The sequence below is a fragment of the Mirounga angustirostris genome, unplaced genomic scaffold (genome assembly GCF_029215605.1).
Source record: "Mirounga angustirostris isolate CCGP_5_RB_7025 unplaced genomic scaffold, mMirAng1.0.hap1 SCAF_15, whole genome shotgun sequence".
NCBI lineage: Eukaryota > Metazoa > Chordata > Mammalia > Carnivora > Phocidae > Mirounga > Mirounga angustirostris.
Genome location: NW_026991723.1, coordinates 14,464,486 through 14,480,910, shown reverse-complemented (window position 1 = coordinate 14,480,910; position 16,425 = coordinate 14,464,486). Strand labels below are relative to the sequence as shown.

General features: G+C 43.8%; 1 protein-coding gene across 5 annotated transcripts in view; it reads right to left on the bottom strand.

The window, feature by feature from the left end:
• GDA (guanine deaminase) overlaps positions 1–10,139 on the bottom strand; it is a 70,579-nt gene extending 60,440 nt beyond the window's left edge. For 3 of the 5 annotated variants that reach the window (XM_045882248.3, XM_064579486.1, XM_045882250.3), the window contains exon 1: positions 9,880–10,138. In XM_045882248.3, coding sequence (XP_045738204.1) covers positions 9,880–10,002 — 123 coding nt within the window. In that variant the 5' untranslated portion in view covers positions 10,003–10,138. Of the gene's footprint in view, positions 1–9,879 lie in introns of all 5 variants that reach the window. The other 2 variants (XM_045882247.3, XM_045882249.3) reach the window with 2 other exon arrangements.
• Between the last annotated feature and the right edge of the window lie 6,286 nt (positions 10,140–16,425).

Genomic DNA, 16,425 nt, shown 5'->3' with positions numbered 1-16,425 from the left:
ACTAGGACATGAAACGAATTACAACTCCCAGAGGCCAAATACGTTGTATCAAGCATCTAGATTAGAAAAACACTGAGTGCTTATTCAAACAATTGGTTATTTGAAAGATATTTTTAGCTAGCTGTACATTTTGCTGCCTCCTAAAGTGAACTTTTCCAAACTGGTTATCTTGTGGCAAGAAAATCCAAACACCATTTATTTATCCAACAAATACTCATCCGAGTGCCTACCATATGCTAAGAGTTGTGGATACGAATGTGATAAAGTCATAGCCCCTGCCTTCAAGGTGAGGTTATAGGGGATAACCAAGAGATAAAGTAAGAGCCATAAAGAGGTGCCAAGCAAAAAGTGGGGCATAAAGGGGTTAGTTAGGCCTGGGAACAGGAGAGCTGGAGTGATAACAATGATACCACTGAGGAAGTGACACTTAAAATAGTCCTGAAGGGTATATTCATCCAGCAGATGGAAGGTGAAGGGGGAACGTAAGCAAAAACACAAAGGCATAAACGATATGGAAAGTTGGGCAAACACTCAACGAGGCCAGGTGTAGGTTCATCCCATAGTTAAGCAATGGGGAGCCATAAAAAGATTATTTAAAGAATAAACTAGTTTTTTATTTTATTTTTTAAAGATTTATTTATTTATTTGCCAAAGAGAGAAAGAGAGAGCCCAAGCAGGGGGAGTGGCAGGCAAAGGGAGAAGCAGGTTCCCTGCAGAGCAAGGAGCCCGATGCGGGGCTCAATCCCAGGACCCTGAGATCATGACCTGAGCCGAAGGCAGACGCTTAACCAACTGAGCCTCCCAGGTGTCCCTAAACTGATTTTTTAAACTTGCACAAGGATGTTGGTAGCAGAACTGTTGATGGTAGGCAAAAGGTAGAAACAATTCAAACATCCATCAACTGATGAATAAAATATAATATATCCATAGAGTAGATAATTATTCAGCCATTAAAAGGAATGGAGCTCTGACTCATGCCACAACATGGGCGAACCTTGAAAACATTAAACTAAGTGAAAAAAATCAGGCACAAAAGGTCACATGCAGGTCCATTTATATGAAACATCTAGAATATGCAAACCTAGAGAAAGAAAGCAAATTCGTGGTTGCTGAGGGGGGAAGGGAAGAATAGGGAGTGACTGCTCCATGGTTAATGGGCTTCCCTTCGGGGTGACAAACATACTCTGGAACTAGGGAATGGATGTGGCTGCATGACATGGTGACTGTCATAAGTGACAATGAAGTGTACTCTCAAAAATGGTAAACTTTACATTAAATGATAAAAGTGAAACAAAACCAAAAAACTAAGAATACAGAAAGTTATAGAGTACAACATAAAAATTCTCCTCCACATTCCCAACTCTCCACTCCTGCCCTACAAAAGTAAGTATTATTTAGGTTTGTAATTTTAATATTGCCTTCCGGAAATGTGTTTTGTATGTGTGTAGATATACACATCCAAACTGTGGGTGCATGGACGGGGCTGTATGATCACACGATACACTTTTTCTGTCCCTTTAAGTTATGGGAGAACATCAGGCCTTTAACATTTCTACAGCATTATATGTAAGCCTAGAAGAACTTGCTTTTAATTAGAGTTACTGTATCATTGCTTTAGCCTTCAAAGATGTTTTTTAACTCATGAATCAATAGCTTGTCGATAAATTGAGGTCGACATCATTGGGTTTTCAGGTGGAGTTTTTAGTGAGAAAGGTTCATTCTGCCAAGATAATTTTTAAAACCCAGGCTGAGAAAAGAAAGAGCACTGTGACTATAGAAACAGGAGTCATGGGGGTACCAATGTGAGCAGGGCTAAGAGGGGAAGAAAACACTTGAAGGGTATTTGTTAAGAAGTGGTTTCAGGTAATCGTGCATGAATAACTAATTCCTGGGGCAAAAATCAGCATTTCACAAGCAGAGAGACCAAATACAATAGCTGAAAGGCTTTGAAAACCGGATCTCAATTAGAAGTTAAATTTAAAGTTAATGTGACTTATCCTTTAGCATTAATAAATTAGTGTAATTAAGTTAACTAAAAAATGCCTTCACAAAGGAAAAGGGTATGGCTTTTTAGAAAGTAGAAAGCAATGTCAAAATCATGCATGAGATAAGATCTTTTGGGAGATGATCAACGTGTATTGCTCAATCTTAGAAAATGATTGCTGAGAAATTCTAGGAACAGGAAATGTTAGAGACCCAGAAGGGAAGCAAACTCCGGTTACACCCAGCAGCCTCAAAGAATAAGTCCAATTGTGCTTTTTAAAAATCTCTCTGGCTGGGCACCTGGGTGGCTCAGTTGGTTGAGCGACTGCCTTCGGCTCAGGTCATGATCCTGGAGTCCCTGGATCGAGTCCCGCATCGGGCTCCCTGATCGGCGAGGAGCCTGCTTCTCCCTCTAACCCTCCCCCCGTCATGTACTCTCTCTCTCTCATTCTTGCTCTCTCAAATAAATAAATAAAATCTTAAAAAAAAAAAAATCTCTCTGGGATATCATCTTACACCTGTCAGAATGGCTAGAGTCAAAAAGACGAGAAATAACAGGTGTTGGCAAGGACATGGAGAAAAAAGAACCTTTGTGCACTATTGGTGGGAATGTAAATTGGTGCAGTTGCTCTGGAAAACAGCATGGAGATTCCTCAAAAAATTAAAAATAGAACAACCATATGATCTAGTCATTCTACTACTGGGTATTTACCCAAAGAAAATGAAAACACTGGGCGCCTGGGTGGCTCAGTTGGTTAAGCGACTGCCTTCGGCTCAGGTCATGATCCTGGAGTCCCTGGATCGAGTCCCGCATCGGGCTCCCTGCTCTGCAGGGAGTCTGCTTCTCCCTCTGACCCTGCTCTCTCTCATTCTCTCTCTCAAATAAATAAATAAAAAAAAAAATCTAAAAAAAAAAAAAAAAAAGAAAATGAAAACACTAATTTGAAAAAGATATACGTACCCCAATGTTTATTGCAGCATTATTTATGATAGCCAAGAAAGGGAAGCAACCCAAGTGTCTATTGATAGATGAATGGACAAAGAAGATGTGGTATACGATGGACTCTTACTCAGCCTTAAAAAAAGAATGAGATCTTGCCATTTGCGACAACATGGTGTATCCAGAGGGTATTATGGTAAGTGAGATGAGTCAGACAGACAAAGACAAATACCATAGGATTTCGCCTGTATGTGGAACCTAAACACACGAAATAAATGAATAAACAAACAAAAAGCAGAAACAGACACATCAATATAGAGAACAAGCTAATGGTTGCCAGAGGACAGGAGGAAGGGGGATGGGCAAAACGGGTGAAGGGGAGTGAGAAATACAGGCTTCCAGTTATGGAAAGAATAATTCACGGGGATAAAAGGCACAGCATAGGGAACAGAGTCAATGGTGTTGTGATCGTGTTGTATGGTGACAGATGGTAGATACGCTTGTGATGAGCATAGCATACAGACTTGTGGAATCACTGCTGCACATATGAAATTAATGTAACATTGTGTGTCAACCATACTTTAATTTGAAAAAAAAATATCTCTGGAATTAGAAATGTCTTTTTTTACACATCACACATGAATGTCTTTGTATTACACATTACATTCAACACACCTTACTGACCATCTAATTGGTACTGAAACAATGGGACAAAGCTGAGGGGCCCTAAGGACAATAGAATTTCAGCCCCCCCCTTATGACAGGAGGCAGCAGGGACTCCTGGAAAGAGCACAGACCTTGGAAATCAGACAAGCATGGGTGTGGATCTTGGCTTTGCCATTTACTTGCTGTGACGGCAGCCAAGACAGACAACTCTCTGAGCCTCCATTATTCATTTGTAAAGCAGGGGTGAGGAAGAAGAAAACGATGATCATGATGCTATCTCATCTCAGGATTGTTGATGTACAAAGAAACTGTCAGAGTCCGGCACACAGTATGACTTAATAAATGTTACCTTCTCTCCAGTTCACCTCCCATTTGCCAAAGAACTTCACATCAGCTCAGTGAGTGAGAACGTTCAATAAAGCTAAGCATGATGAAAGGTAAAAATGAAATAATTACTTCAGTGAAAGAAAAATAAGAACAGTGGCCAATATTTATTGTGCAATTACTATGTGCCAAATGCTTTACACACACTATCTCATCTGTCCTACCATTCCTTCGGGTGCTATTGTTGTCCACATTTTGTAGATGAGGCTGCCAAGGCTCAGCTATGTTAGAAAATTCATCCAACTAAGAGGCAGAGTTGGGATTTGAATCCACATAGTCTGACTCCAGAAGCCATGCTCTTAGCCACCAGAAAAACACTAGTTTCAATATATATGCCAACATTTATGGGAGAACAAAAGGTAACCCATTCCACTTCCAGGATGATGGCCAGGGAAACTTTGGAGAAGAAGATGACATCAGAATGGCGCCTTGAAGGAAGAGCAAGATTTTATTTTGACAGCGGTGGAGTGGAAAGGGGGATATAAAAAGGAGGACTATTCCAGGCTGTGAGATTGGCACCAGCAAAGGAGGCAAAAAAGAACACGATGTGCTGGGAAACAGTGAGGAACTGGCAAGGATAGACATCCCTCGGCTCATGGACACCTCATGGTGTAAACCAGTCATGGAAATCCTCCTCCCATTTGCCAGAGAGAAGGATGGAGCAGGAGGAAGTATTAGAAAAGCAGGCTGGGGCCAAACATGTCATGCCTAGAATGTCGATCAGGGGCATTTGGATCTTAGAGATAACAGAGAGCCTCCGGTAGATGTAAATGAGGAGATAAGTGATTCTACCCATGCTCCAAGAACGGAACTGTCAGGCATGAGGAGGTGGTATCAGAATGGGGAAGAGCAAACAGCTAGGGGGCAACTCTATTCATTTAGACAGAGACAATGAAAGGCTGGACAAGGTCAATGACAATGGAGAGGATTGTATATACAAAGATAGCCAAGAGGTAAACTGGCCCGCTTGACTACTGATATGGGTGCCTGAAAAGACACTGACATTTGGGGCCAATAAGAAGACAACAGAAATGGGAAAAGGGGAAGGCAGTGAGCAGTCCTTTGAAAAATAATTTGATTCTTTGAAAAAAGCAGTGCAATCGTTAGAGGTGCTCTGGGCTGCACTTAATGGAGGTGTAGACAAAAAAGACATTTCATGGGCACCTGGGTGGCTCAGTTGGTTAAGCAACTGCCTTCGGCTCAGGTGATGATCCTGGAGTCTCAGGATCGAGTCCCGCATCGGGCTCCTTGCTCAGCAGGGAGTCTGCTTCTGCCTCTGACCCTTCCCCCTCTCGTGTTCTCTCTCTCATTCTCTCTCAGATAAATAAATAAAATCTTTTAAAATTCAAAAAAAAAAAAAAAAGACATTTCATTCTCACGCCGAAGAATTCTGAGGGCAATGGGCAGTTCTAGGGACAGTTAACTATCCGGTGACGTTATTCATGGACGTATCTGATGATGTTCAAAGACGGACTAGGTAAGTGCCTCTGAGATCCTCTTAATTTTTTCCTCAGAGTCTCAAACAAAGGCGGCGGCAGCTCCACTCCTCATATGAAAGCAACCAAAAAGGGAAGACCTTCTCTTACCACCTTTGTTAAGGAGAAAAATATTTCCAAGAAGCCTTTGAGCCAACCTCCTGCATGTCAGAATGTCATCCCTGGTCACCCTTCACCACCAGGAAGCTGGGAAAATAAGTATCCCACCATATGATTTAATACAGTCACATATAGCTCTCTAACTCTCTCATCAAATCCAGCTGACTTGACCTAAGTCACAATCAATCCTGTCCACCTCTCTCCATCTCCACTGCTGATAACCGATGGTGTTTATCAGGTGTATGCTACGTGCAAGGCATTCTATGCACTTCACAATTACTAATTCACTTAAGCCTTCCAACAACCCTATGAGGTGGATTATGCTAATTATTTTATACATTAGGAAACTGGGAAATAGAAATGTTAAGTAACTTCATCAAATTCACATATGTACGTGACAGAAGCATTCTTAAGAATTCATATCTTACCTAAAACTAATGTAACACTGTGTATCAACCATACTCAAGAAAAAAAAGTACAAAAAGAAATTTGTATCTTAATTGGCGCACTACACTGCCTCTTTTTTTTAATATTTTATTTATTTGAGAGTGAGAGAGAGCTCGTAGAGAGAGAACACGAGTGGGGGAGGAGGGGCGGAGGGAGAGGGAGAAGTGGACTCCCTGCTGAGCGGGGCTCAATCCCAGGAGCCTGGGATCATAACCTGAGCTGAAGACAAGTCTCAACTTCCCCACCTGTAAGTGGGAATAACGACACGGTGGGATACTAAATATGATGTGCTAGGGAACCTGTCAACAAACCCTCGTTAGATCTTTCTTCCCAGCTGCATCTTTGTGTCCCAGTGGGCCAATGACATGAGCTGGGCGGCTTCACAGCTGAGATCTGGTGGCCTCCCCACTTCTCACACAGTGCATCGCAGGCCACGGCATTCTTCTCCACTTGCTGGTCTGCATGACGCCACCATGTGGAAATATGCAAAAAATACTAGAGTGAGTAAGAGGTTAAGGGTTTGCTAGTGATGTGGGAAACTAAAGGCAGAAGGAAACGTAGATAAAATTAAACGTCCTTATAACCTGCAGCCCATTGACAGATACTTGAGATAGGCAGATTATAATATTCCTCCAGGAAACTGAGCCTTCTTTAGCAGATCAAAGTCCGTTTGGAACTTCCCTTATCTTTACTTCTCCCAACCCCAAGGTATATGATCACTTGCTCCTCACAGGCCCAGAGCAGCAGGGAACAGCAGGTAAAAGTTCTTTCTGCCCACAGGTCCTGTCCCTGTGCTTTAATAAAAGCACCATTTTGCACCAAGACATCTCAAGAATCCTTTCTTGGCTGTCGGCTCTGGACCTCACCCTACCAACACCAACACACAAACATTCAAAAACTACATCACTAGGAGCAGAGGGAAAGAAGGGGACAGAATGAATATGGCATGTGTTAAGTATCCACTAAGTGCCAGGCATTTTCATATATTCTCTCATTTAATACTTAGCAAAAGAAAATCTGATTCTACAAATGAGGAAACGGAGGTTCAGACAGGTTAAGTGTCTCGCTCATGGTCTCAGAGAAAGTAAGTGGTGAAGACCGAACTTGAACCCAACTCTCTGGTTTCTTCATAGGACTTGCTCCTGCCATCCCAGGACACTACCCCCAAAATGATTCTCTTCCTCGTGCTTGCTTCCAGTAAATGTGCATTAAAAGACCCAAGACTTCTTTTAGGCAAGTTTAAAGTCAACCTGATCCTGTTCTAGGTGGGAAGAATTGGATATTTAGTAGTATGGGAGCATACAGAGTCTCAAAATTTCATTAAATATCTGCAAATAAATTACACATGCTGGAGTCTTTCTCTTAAAAAGGTACATGCCACTCAAGTAGAAAAACTAACTCTGAATTCAAAATGCCCAATACTAAAAGGTTGACTAGAGAATTTTTTTTAATTAACCTAATTTTGAATGAGCTTTAATTAATGAATTAAAAGTAGTCATTATCATGCTCTGGGTCTAAACGAAGTTACATGACATGAGAGCTGAGGTCTAAAAGGGAGAGGGAAGACAAAGTCATTCTCTCTCTCACATTCAACCCTAGACATGAGCTCAAAATGAAGAACTAGTTCCCAAGATCCCATAGAACTGGTTCCAACACACAACCCATACACTGTGGTTACCCAAGACGTAATGCACCCACTGCCTGCCTCCAAATCTCCTGGGACCTTGGCTGGAATGCCATTTCCTGGGGCCTGCTCCAGGCCTATAAATTCACATTCTCTGAGGATGACCCCCAGGAACCAGCACTTTAACAAACACCCCCTAGATGTTTCTGATCATCCCAAAGGGTGCAAACAGCTTTAGCTCAGTAAAAATGTAAACATCACGATGACTCCACATATTTATTTTATGGGGAGTTAATTTGGTATAAGAACCTTGACTTTTTTTTTTTAAGATTTTATTTATTTGACAGAGAGAGCGCAAGCAGAAGGAGAGAGAGGGAGAAGCAGGCTCCCTCCTGAGCAAGGAGCCCGATGTGGGACTCGATCCCAGGACACTGGGATCATGACCGGGGCCGAAGGCAGCTGCTTAACCGACTGAGCCACGCAGGCGTCCCTGAACCTTGACATTTTTTGAATAAATATTATCCCAGCAACTATAAAGGCAAAGCATTCCCACTTTCAAAATGGGGGAAATCAAATCTTGAAATATATACGGCACATTCTCCCCTTACACGTAGTCCACAATCAACTGCCTTGCAGCTAGAAGAGAAATCAACAGTTACCAATTCACTGATTAGGATGTTTCACAAGGCACTTGATTAACTCACCTTTGTATTCAATTCCTAGTCAATTTTATCTTGTGAGGGAATGGCATTTTTCTAAATTTATAACTTCAGTATGCTCCTTAGTGGAGAATAGACTCCCTGAGTCAACGCTTTCCTTCTTCTGTACAACCCCCAGCAGAGGTAATTTTGTTTTAGATAAATTATTTCCTTTTCTGACTCCTCTCTACTGGTTGAAGACAGTCTTCAACCCACCCTCTTGCTTGCTATCTTACCAATTAAAGTTCTGGATATGGGCAATTAATTTTTATAAAGAAACCCAAGAGTTGAACAGCTCCTTGTGATTAGGCAAGCTCCTCTTAATCCCTCCCCAGTTTAGAGGTCTCTGTTCCGTTGTTTCTTGGGACTTGCCTCAAGCTTAAGTGTTCCTCCAAACTTGAGGGTCAAGTACACAAGGCAATAATTAAACAGTCTCCCCATCTGGGGGAGCTCTGAGAGTTCCATCACCTTGGAAACACAGCAGCAGGCTCCCTGAATATGCACAGAGAGAATAATTTTTAAGCACAGTAAGAAAACAGGGTTCGCTTATCCCCAAATATAAGAGTCACGATTCAAAACCGTCACTGACTGGGAAGCGTATTTAGTCAGGAATAGTCTCTTCAAGCTGACAAGTCACAAATAGGTGTACTTTTGCTAACCAGACTGGTAGTTGGGAAAAAGCTCAAAAATATCCCATCCTCATCTTTATTTTTTTCTGCTAAAAATGGAATGGCTTCCACTTATCAAACTGGCCAAGCCGCTGCTGATGAAGTTACCACCTCTGGCACGGGGCATATGCACGGTAAATATTAGACATCAAGTTACCTAGGTCGTTTGTAGAAATCCCGATTTTGTTAAAAGAAATATAGAAGATACACTCATAGAAGACATTTTGAGCCTGAAAATGGAACTGCTTGCTTTGATGCAAATGGACAAATGGCTATGGGGAGGCAGAGGGGACATGGATAATTTCTCTCAGACTATCCTTTCTAGTATTATAAGTTATCTAGCTGGAGTCGGTGCAGTGTCTGTTGAGCGAGCAAGTGAATGAAATCAGTTCTTTGCTTATTATGTGCGCTGCAAGGGCTAACCAACATTAACCAAGTGACCCCTCCTCTGTTATTTCTTCCACAATAAATTCACTCAAATTTACGGAGCGCCTAGCCTGTGCCAGGCACTGTGCCAGGCGCCGGAGATACAAAGCTGAATGAAGCAAAGTCCAGGTGTCTTAACGATTTCTTAAGATTTGCGAGGGCATAGCCTCGCTCCCCCTTCCACTGCAGCCCGGACGGCTGCTAACCAGTCGTGGGAGGGCGTACTCTACAGCTCCCTGCTTCTGGGAGCGCGTTTCTCCCAGGCCAGCCCACGAACCCAGCGCCAGGGCTCTCCCCGCGTTCTCCAAGGGTCAAACAATCAAGTTCAACTCCGGAGCGGCGGTCTCGCTCCGCGCGCAGCGACTCCGGGCTGCGCAGCGCACCGCGCGGGACTCCTTCCACCTGTCCGCGCGCCCGTCGGGGAGCGCCAGACCCCGCGCCCGCTTACTTTGCCGCTGTCGCTCACGCCGAGGAGGTGATCCCGCAGCACCTCCATGGGGCAAGTCCAGGTGGAGTGGATGAATGTCCCTCGGAAGATGTGCGCCAGGGACGGCATCGGGGCGGCACACATGTCAGCGGCGGCGCGCGGCGCGGGGTTCGCGAACCGAGGAGAGCGCACCCGGCGGAGGTGAGGCGAGGGGTCCCTGCGATGCGGGCGGCTGCCGGGCGCACCTGCTGGGGGCCTCGTACTGCCCCTGCCTTCCCGAGCGACAGCCTGCCCCCTGCAGGCCGCGCCCAGGGGCGGGCTTCCTGCCTCCTCGATGCCAATAGGATTTTTCTCCTGTGACTTGGCTCCGCGCTCCCTTGGGGTGTGGTCTTTCTCTCCTCCCCTGTGTTAGTTTTTGATAGGTTAACTCTTTGAGCTTCCAGAATCGCCGCTCACAACGCAGTACTTTTAACCTCGGGTGGCTGAGTTGCCGACCCAGGGGAGAGAGGAGAGGGAGATGAAAGAAGGGGCAGGAGGAGCCCAGGGGTCCAGCCCGGTACCTTAGCTGGGCACTCAGTTTGCTATCGCTCCCTGTCCCCCAGCCTCCTCCACCTTTCTTTATTGGCATACCTAGAGTTGCGTCTGCCTGCTTTCTCTTGCCCTTTAAACCTCGGGCTATTTGTGACCAAACCTTGTACGTTCTCAACCTGTAGCACCCTCAAGGTCTGAACGGGCCCAAGTTCAGGAAAAGGTGGAAAGGTCAGCTGGAGCTGCCCGCTTTACCGACCAGTTTCATTTTCAGTTTCTGCAGGTTGCAGAATTTGTCCTAACCTGATGTTCTGAAAGCATCTCTTAACGGAATTACGGGGGCCCCCACCGGCGGAGGTTGATCTGTACCCCAAAGCCCCTCTCTCCCACCTTGAGGCCAGTGTTTTTGGCCCTTGTGTCCCTCCACAAACAATTCCATTTCCCGTCGTTCTCACACCTAAAATAAGTGAATCTCTTTGATTCAATTCCACTTGTACCCGGGGAGAAAATTAAGTTCTCAAGCTGAGTGGCTAGTGGCAACGTGGCATAACACGTTGTTATGTGTGGCTTATGGAACGAGTAATTATTGTGTAGCTTTAAATAAAGTTCATCTTAAACAGAAGGAATGGTCATGGGCCTCCAGGGGACACAGCATTAGCACTCCTTGGGGGTTAGCTCTCCCAAGCAGTACCGGATTAGCAATCAATAGACTGTGGTCAAGGCAGTGAGCCTCGGAGTCTTTATCTTCACGTGTGAAAATGGAACTTAGATCGGGTGGATGCTAAGACTGCTTCCAGATCGGCATTCTCTCCTCGTACTGCATTCATGAAGTCCTTTACTAAGTTCCTCCAGGAAGACCACCTGGTTTCCACTCATGCCTCACACATTCCTTCTGCTCCTTCTGCCCCTAATGCCTCCTGAGGATCTTCACATGACTGGCTCTTCTCATCACTGGTTTGCCTCCAGTGTAGCTCTCCGGGGTAACCTTCCCCCACCACCAAACTAGTAGCAATCCCCCACCCCCGAAATTTCCATTCCATCAATCCATCTTATTTCTGCCATTGTACTTATCATATCCATCCTCATATATTTCATGCGTTTTCATTTATTTCTGCCCCTCTTGCCCCAACATGCACACACAGAGTAATGGAAGCACCACAAGACCAGGGCTCTTATGCCTAGAACCCTGCTTGGTGTTTCATACATATTTATTGAATAAATGTATGAATAGTTTTTGGGGGAGCAGAGCAATAACCTGAGATAAATATCCATTCTGGCTCCTACCTACAGGATAAGGGTTTCTCATTTCAGGGAATGAGTGGGCTTTCTCTGAATTGTCACCATTATGATGCAGGGCTAGTTTACATAAATGATTCATTCCGTTCTCAGCTCCTTCACCTCAAGGAAACTCTGCAGTCCAGGGCGCACTGCGGTGGCTGGTCACCCTACCAAGGACTCAGAATTGGGAAGCCCTGAAGCTAAGAACATTGCACTTGCCTCTTGAGGTTGCCACAGTAGCTCTTTCTCCTTATCATCGACTCCTGATTCTGCAGACTTTGCTCCCTCCTTGTAGTTCCAATGACCAGCACAGTGAAAACATCCTCTTGACCTAGGCTTGTCTACCTACGAACCTCAGAAAGAAAAGTGAAGAAAATGTCTGTGTCTTAGTTTAAAAAAGGAGTCAATTAAACGTTTCCAAAAGAGGTATTGGTTCCCTAAAACAGATGCAGCTAATTTTTTTTTTTTTAAGATTTTATTTATTTGACAGAGAGAGAGATAGCGAGAGCAGGAACACAAGCAGGGGGAGTGGGAGAGGGAGAAGGAGACTCCCTGCTGGCCAGGGAGCCTGATGTGGGACTCGATCCCAGGACGCTGGGATCATGACCTGAGCCGAAGGCAAACGCTTAACGACTGAGCCACCCAGGCGCCCCGCAGCTAATTTTTTTTTAATGAAAGCAACCTGAGTGACCAACAATAGAAACTAGTTTAGTAAATTAGAATCTATTTACTCAGTAGACTATTATGCAGTTGTTAAAAATGGGGGAACTATGTAGCCACATGGGCGTTGCATATAATAAAATGGTTAAGTTTTTTAGAATGTCATTTATGCTCTGGTTAAAATCATGAAAAACCTATAGGCATAGAGGCTAGAATTTCAAAGTGGATCCAAACAGTGGATATCATTCTATTGAGAAAATGGAATTGCTAGGGAATTTGTTTTGTTTTGATGTTTGTTGACGTTGTTATGTGTGGCTTATGGAACGAGTAATTATTGTGTAGCTTTAAATAAAGTTCATCTTAAACAGAAGGAATGGTCATGGGCCTCCAGAGGACACAGCATTAGCACTCCTTGGGGGTTAGCTCTTCCAAGCAATACTCTCTCCCAATTCAATTCCCAGCCAAGTTGCAGTCACCTCACTTAGGATTCGGTAGCCTCAGCTCAGCCAGGTGTCAGGAAATCTTGGTTTCCCAACTATTCTCATGTGTTTTCCATCCTCGTCCTTTACTTCGCTGGTCCCCCTGCAGTTTTGACTCCCATCTTGGTATCCCAGGGAAATGTTCTCAAGGCCACTGAAGTTTGGAGGAAGAAAGGAGTGTGGAGCTTTTATATTCACCTTTGAAACATGGCCCAAGCGCATCACAAGACAGCTTCTGGTTAATATGGTTATTCTGACGCGGCAAAGCATGTCCTGTGCTTCCAAAGTCTCAAGGAAATAGCAGTTTCTATTCTTCAGCTCTTTCTATAGCCCACGTTTATATTCATGCAATATTAGAACTGAAAGGACCTAAGAAGTTAGTGTTCAATGTGCATTTCCCTGCTATTTCTTCATATCACTATTCCGTCAGCAATGGCTCCTTTCAACCCTCACCAACGCAATTTCTCAAAAGGAAATCCAACAATGGTATGCACTTTCAGTGCCCTACCACACGTACCACTTCCTTCCAAAGAAAAGAGACGCTCCTTGGTATGGAGGCTCCTTGGCATGGAGGCTTCCTGAAGCCCTCGCTGCTTCTTCGGGCTCTTCTCCCTCCAGTATCCCACATGCTGTGCATCTGCTTTGCTCACGATCTCTGCCTGCAGCGCCCTAAAGCCACCTTACACCGCGCCTGCCTTATTCTACTGCCCACTCTCCCCTGGCTAAATCCTTCAGCTTAATTGCCCATTCCCAACCCCTTCCAGAACATCTTTACACCTCCTCGCTCTCTCTCAGGTACTAAGTGCTCCTTCTCTGAGTTTGTGGGGTGCTATAATTGTTCCTTTTATTATCTATCTCCACCAGAAGATTGTGTTCTACTTAAGGACCATGTCTCCTTCCTTTCTTTCTCTGTATCCCCTTAACATAGTGCCTGCCCAATAGGCGGTACTCAATAGACTTATATAAATATTGGATCTCAAGTGATGGCTCTATTGCCTATATTTTAGTGATTAAAAAAATCTATAGGGGCGCCTGGGTGGCTCAGTCATTAAGCGTCTGCCTTCGGCTTGGGTCATGATCCCAGGGTACTGGGATCGAGCCCCGCATCAGGCTCCCTGCTCCGCAGGAAGCCTGCTTCTCCCTCTCCCACTCCCCCTACTTGTGTTCCCTCTCTCGCTGTGTCTCTCTCTGTCAAATAAATAAATAAAATCTTTAAAAAAAAATCTATAGAGGGGGTGTGCTAATGGTGATCAATTCATTAGGACTAAAAGTTAAGAGTTTCATTTTGCTTAGTTTTCCAGCATTTTATTATGAAAATTTTCAAATACACAGAAAAGTTGAACAGCTTCCTGTCTCAAGATCACAATTCTCCCTACTTTAGATGTAGCCAGGTGATCTCAAAACCCCACAACTACTGGGAGGGACCAGTGTATTCTGAACCTCTAACTGCCTGAGGCAAAGGACAGGAGCATAGCATGATCAGTTTTGACATTTTGGTCACTTTATTCGTATAATTATACCCGTAGCTAGTCAATCTCTCCTGCTAGACAGAACTTGACTATTGAAAAAGGCTTTCTCTTCCACAATCTTATTCTGAGCCTCACAACAATCTTATAAAGTAGGAAGAGGATATATTTTAACCATTTCAGAGATGGAGAAGCTGAGGTTCAGGGGAGTTGGCCTGTCTATCTAGTTAGTATAGGATGGACCCGGCTCTTGACTCTAGTTGCTCTCACAGATTGTCTCATCCCAGTAGACGGCAAAGAATTTTCCATTCAATTTTTCCATGACTATGTTGGTGCACCGTGGGTTGTCATTTACAACTTTCATATTACACGTGCTTTTCCAACGGTTGCAGTGACACAGAGATCTACCCCAAAGTGAAACCAAAGTAGGACCAATAGACCTCAAGGGGAACAATCCAATCAGCGCAGGTCAGTAAAATGATGCAGTGAGTAACTCATGTTTTCATGAGGCACAGAGAGTGAAGGACAGGCAGGTTAAATGAGAAGCCACTTTCCTCTTCCAGGCAAGAGAGAAGTTGTCACTGCACAGTGAAATAAATGCCTGCCTATTTTATTTATTCTTCTTGTGTAGCTAAATCTATCAGTTTCCATGGTGCCCCACGTTCACCATGGAAACTCTGACAAGCTTGTTATGCTTTAGAGAAGAAAAAAAAAAAGGCACACCAAAAATCCGAGATGGGATAAATGCATTCCTTTTAAAACTGTGTTCTTCTGAGTAGGAAGCTTTGATGGATAGCAAAGTCATAATGATCTCAATTTTCCAGTTCTTAAGTGGGAACGCAGATTTGCGTTCCCATCAAAGGAGCACCCTTGGCCCCCCAAAACTACTTTATCTGTGCAGCAATAGTTATGCCTGTGAGTATCTCACTTCTGCATTTCCTGGCAGCAGAAAGATGGCTCAGTCCTCATTTAGCTGATTTTTATGAGAATATTGCACTAGTCCCCTATATATTTTTTCTGTTTGTCCATTCAACCTTTATTGGAAATCTAAATTAGGATAGGCACTATGCTAAGTGCCGCTGATATGACACTGTTTGAAACAGATATTGTCCTGCCCATATGCAACTTACACAATTCTTTCATGAATTGGTGCAGGAAGATTTTTTTCCTAGATGGAAAGCTTTCAGTACCATGTAAGTAGGTATCTCCATCATGTACTCATACTGCTGATCCTTAAGATCATGTAGCACCTTAGCCAAGATTAGCTTATACACTCTCCCACCATGACAGCAAGCTCAAAGCAAATACAACTGACCTGGTATTACTTTGTCTACATTCCTGCCCTAACATGGATTCTATTATCTAACATTTAATATCAAGGGAGAAGCACTAGATAGAATCACTAGTTCTAGGTTCCAATCCGGCACAGCCACTAGCCAATGATGCCTTGGGAAAGTTATTCCACCTCTTCTGGTCTTGGTTTCTTCTTCTGTAAGATGGGAAGTCACATATTATCACTGGTTCCATATTTCTTTAGTCTCAAGGACTCATTTTTTTTATTTCTCCTACTTAAACCTTAAGTTTTAAAACATTTCATCCATCAAGATGAGATAGACACTTGATATAAGTAGATGTTGAATGAATAATTTCCCCATTTTTCATGAATTAAAGACCAAATTAACTACCAATCAGAACTTCTAATCAATGTAAACTGTCCAATATTATCATGTTGAGTTAACATAACTGAAACCCAAAATAGATGTAACATTTTATTTTTTTAAGATTTAATTTATTTATTTGAGAAAAAGAGAGAGAGCATGAGCCAGGGGAAGAGCAGAGGGAGAGGGACACCCTCTGAGTGCGGAGCCAGCCACCAGAGCTCAATCCCAGGACCCTGGGATTATGACCTGAGCCAAAGGCAGATGCTTAACCAACTGAGCCACCCAGGCGCCCCAAGATGTAACATTTTATTTAGCCCATGCAATCTATCTCAAGTTGGACAAATTCTAGGTTTTTGAATTGCTAAAAATAGCTTAAGAAGCACCTGGGTGGCTGTGACTCTTGGTTTCAGCTCAGGTCATGATCTCAGGGTCCAAGGCCTGTGACGGCTCTGTGCTCAGCACAGAGTTTGCTTATCTCTCTCCTCTCTCTCTCTC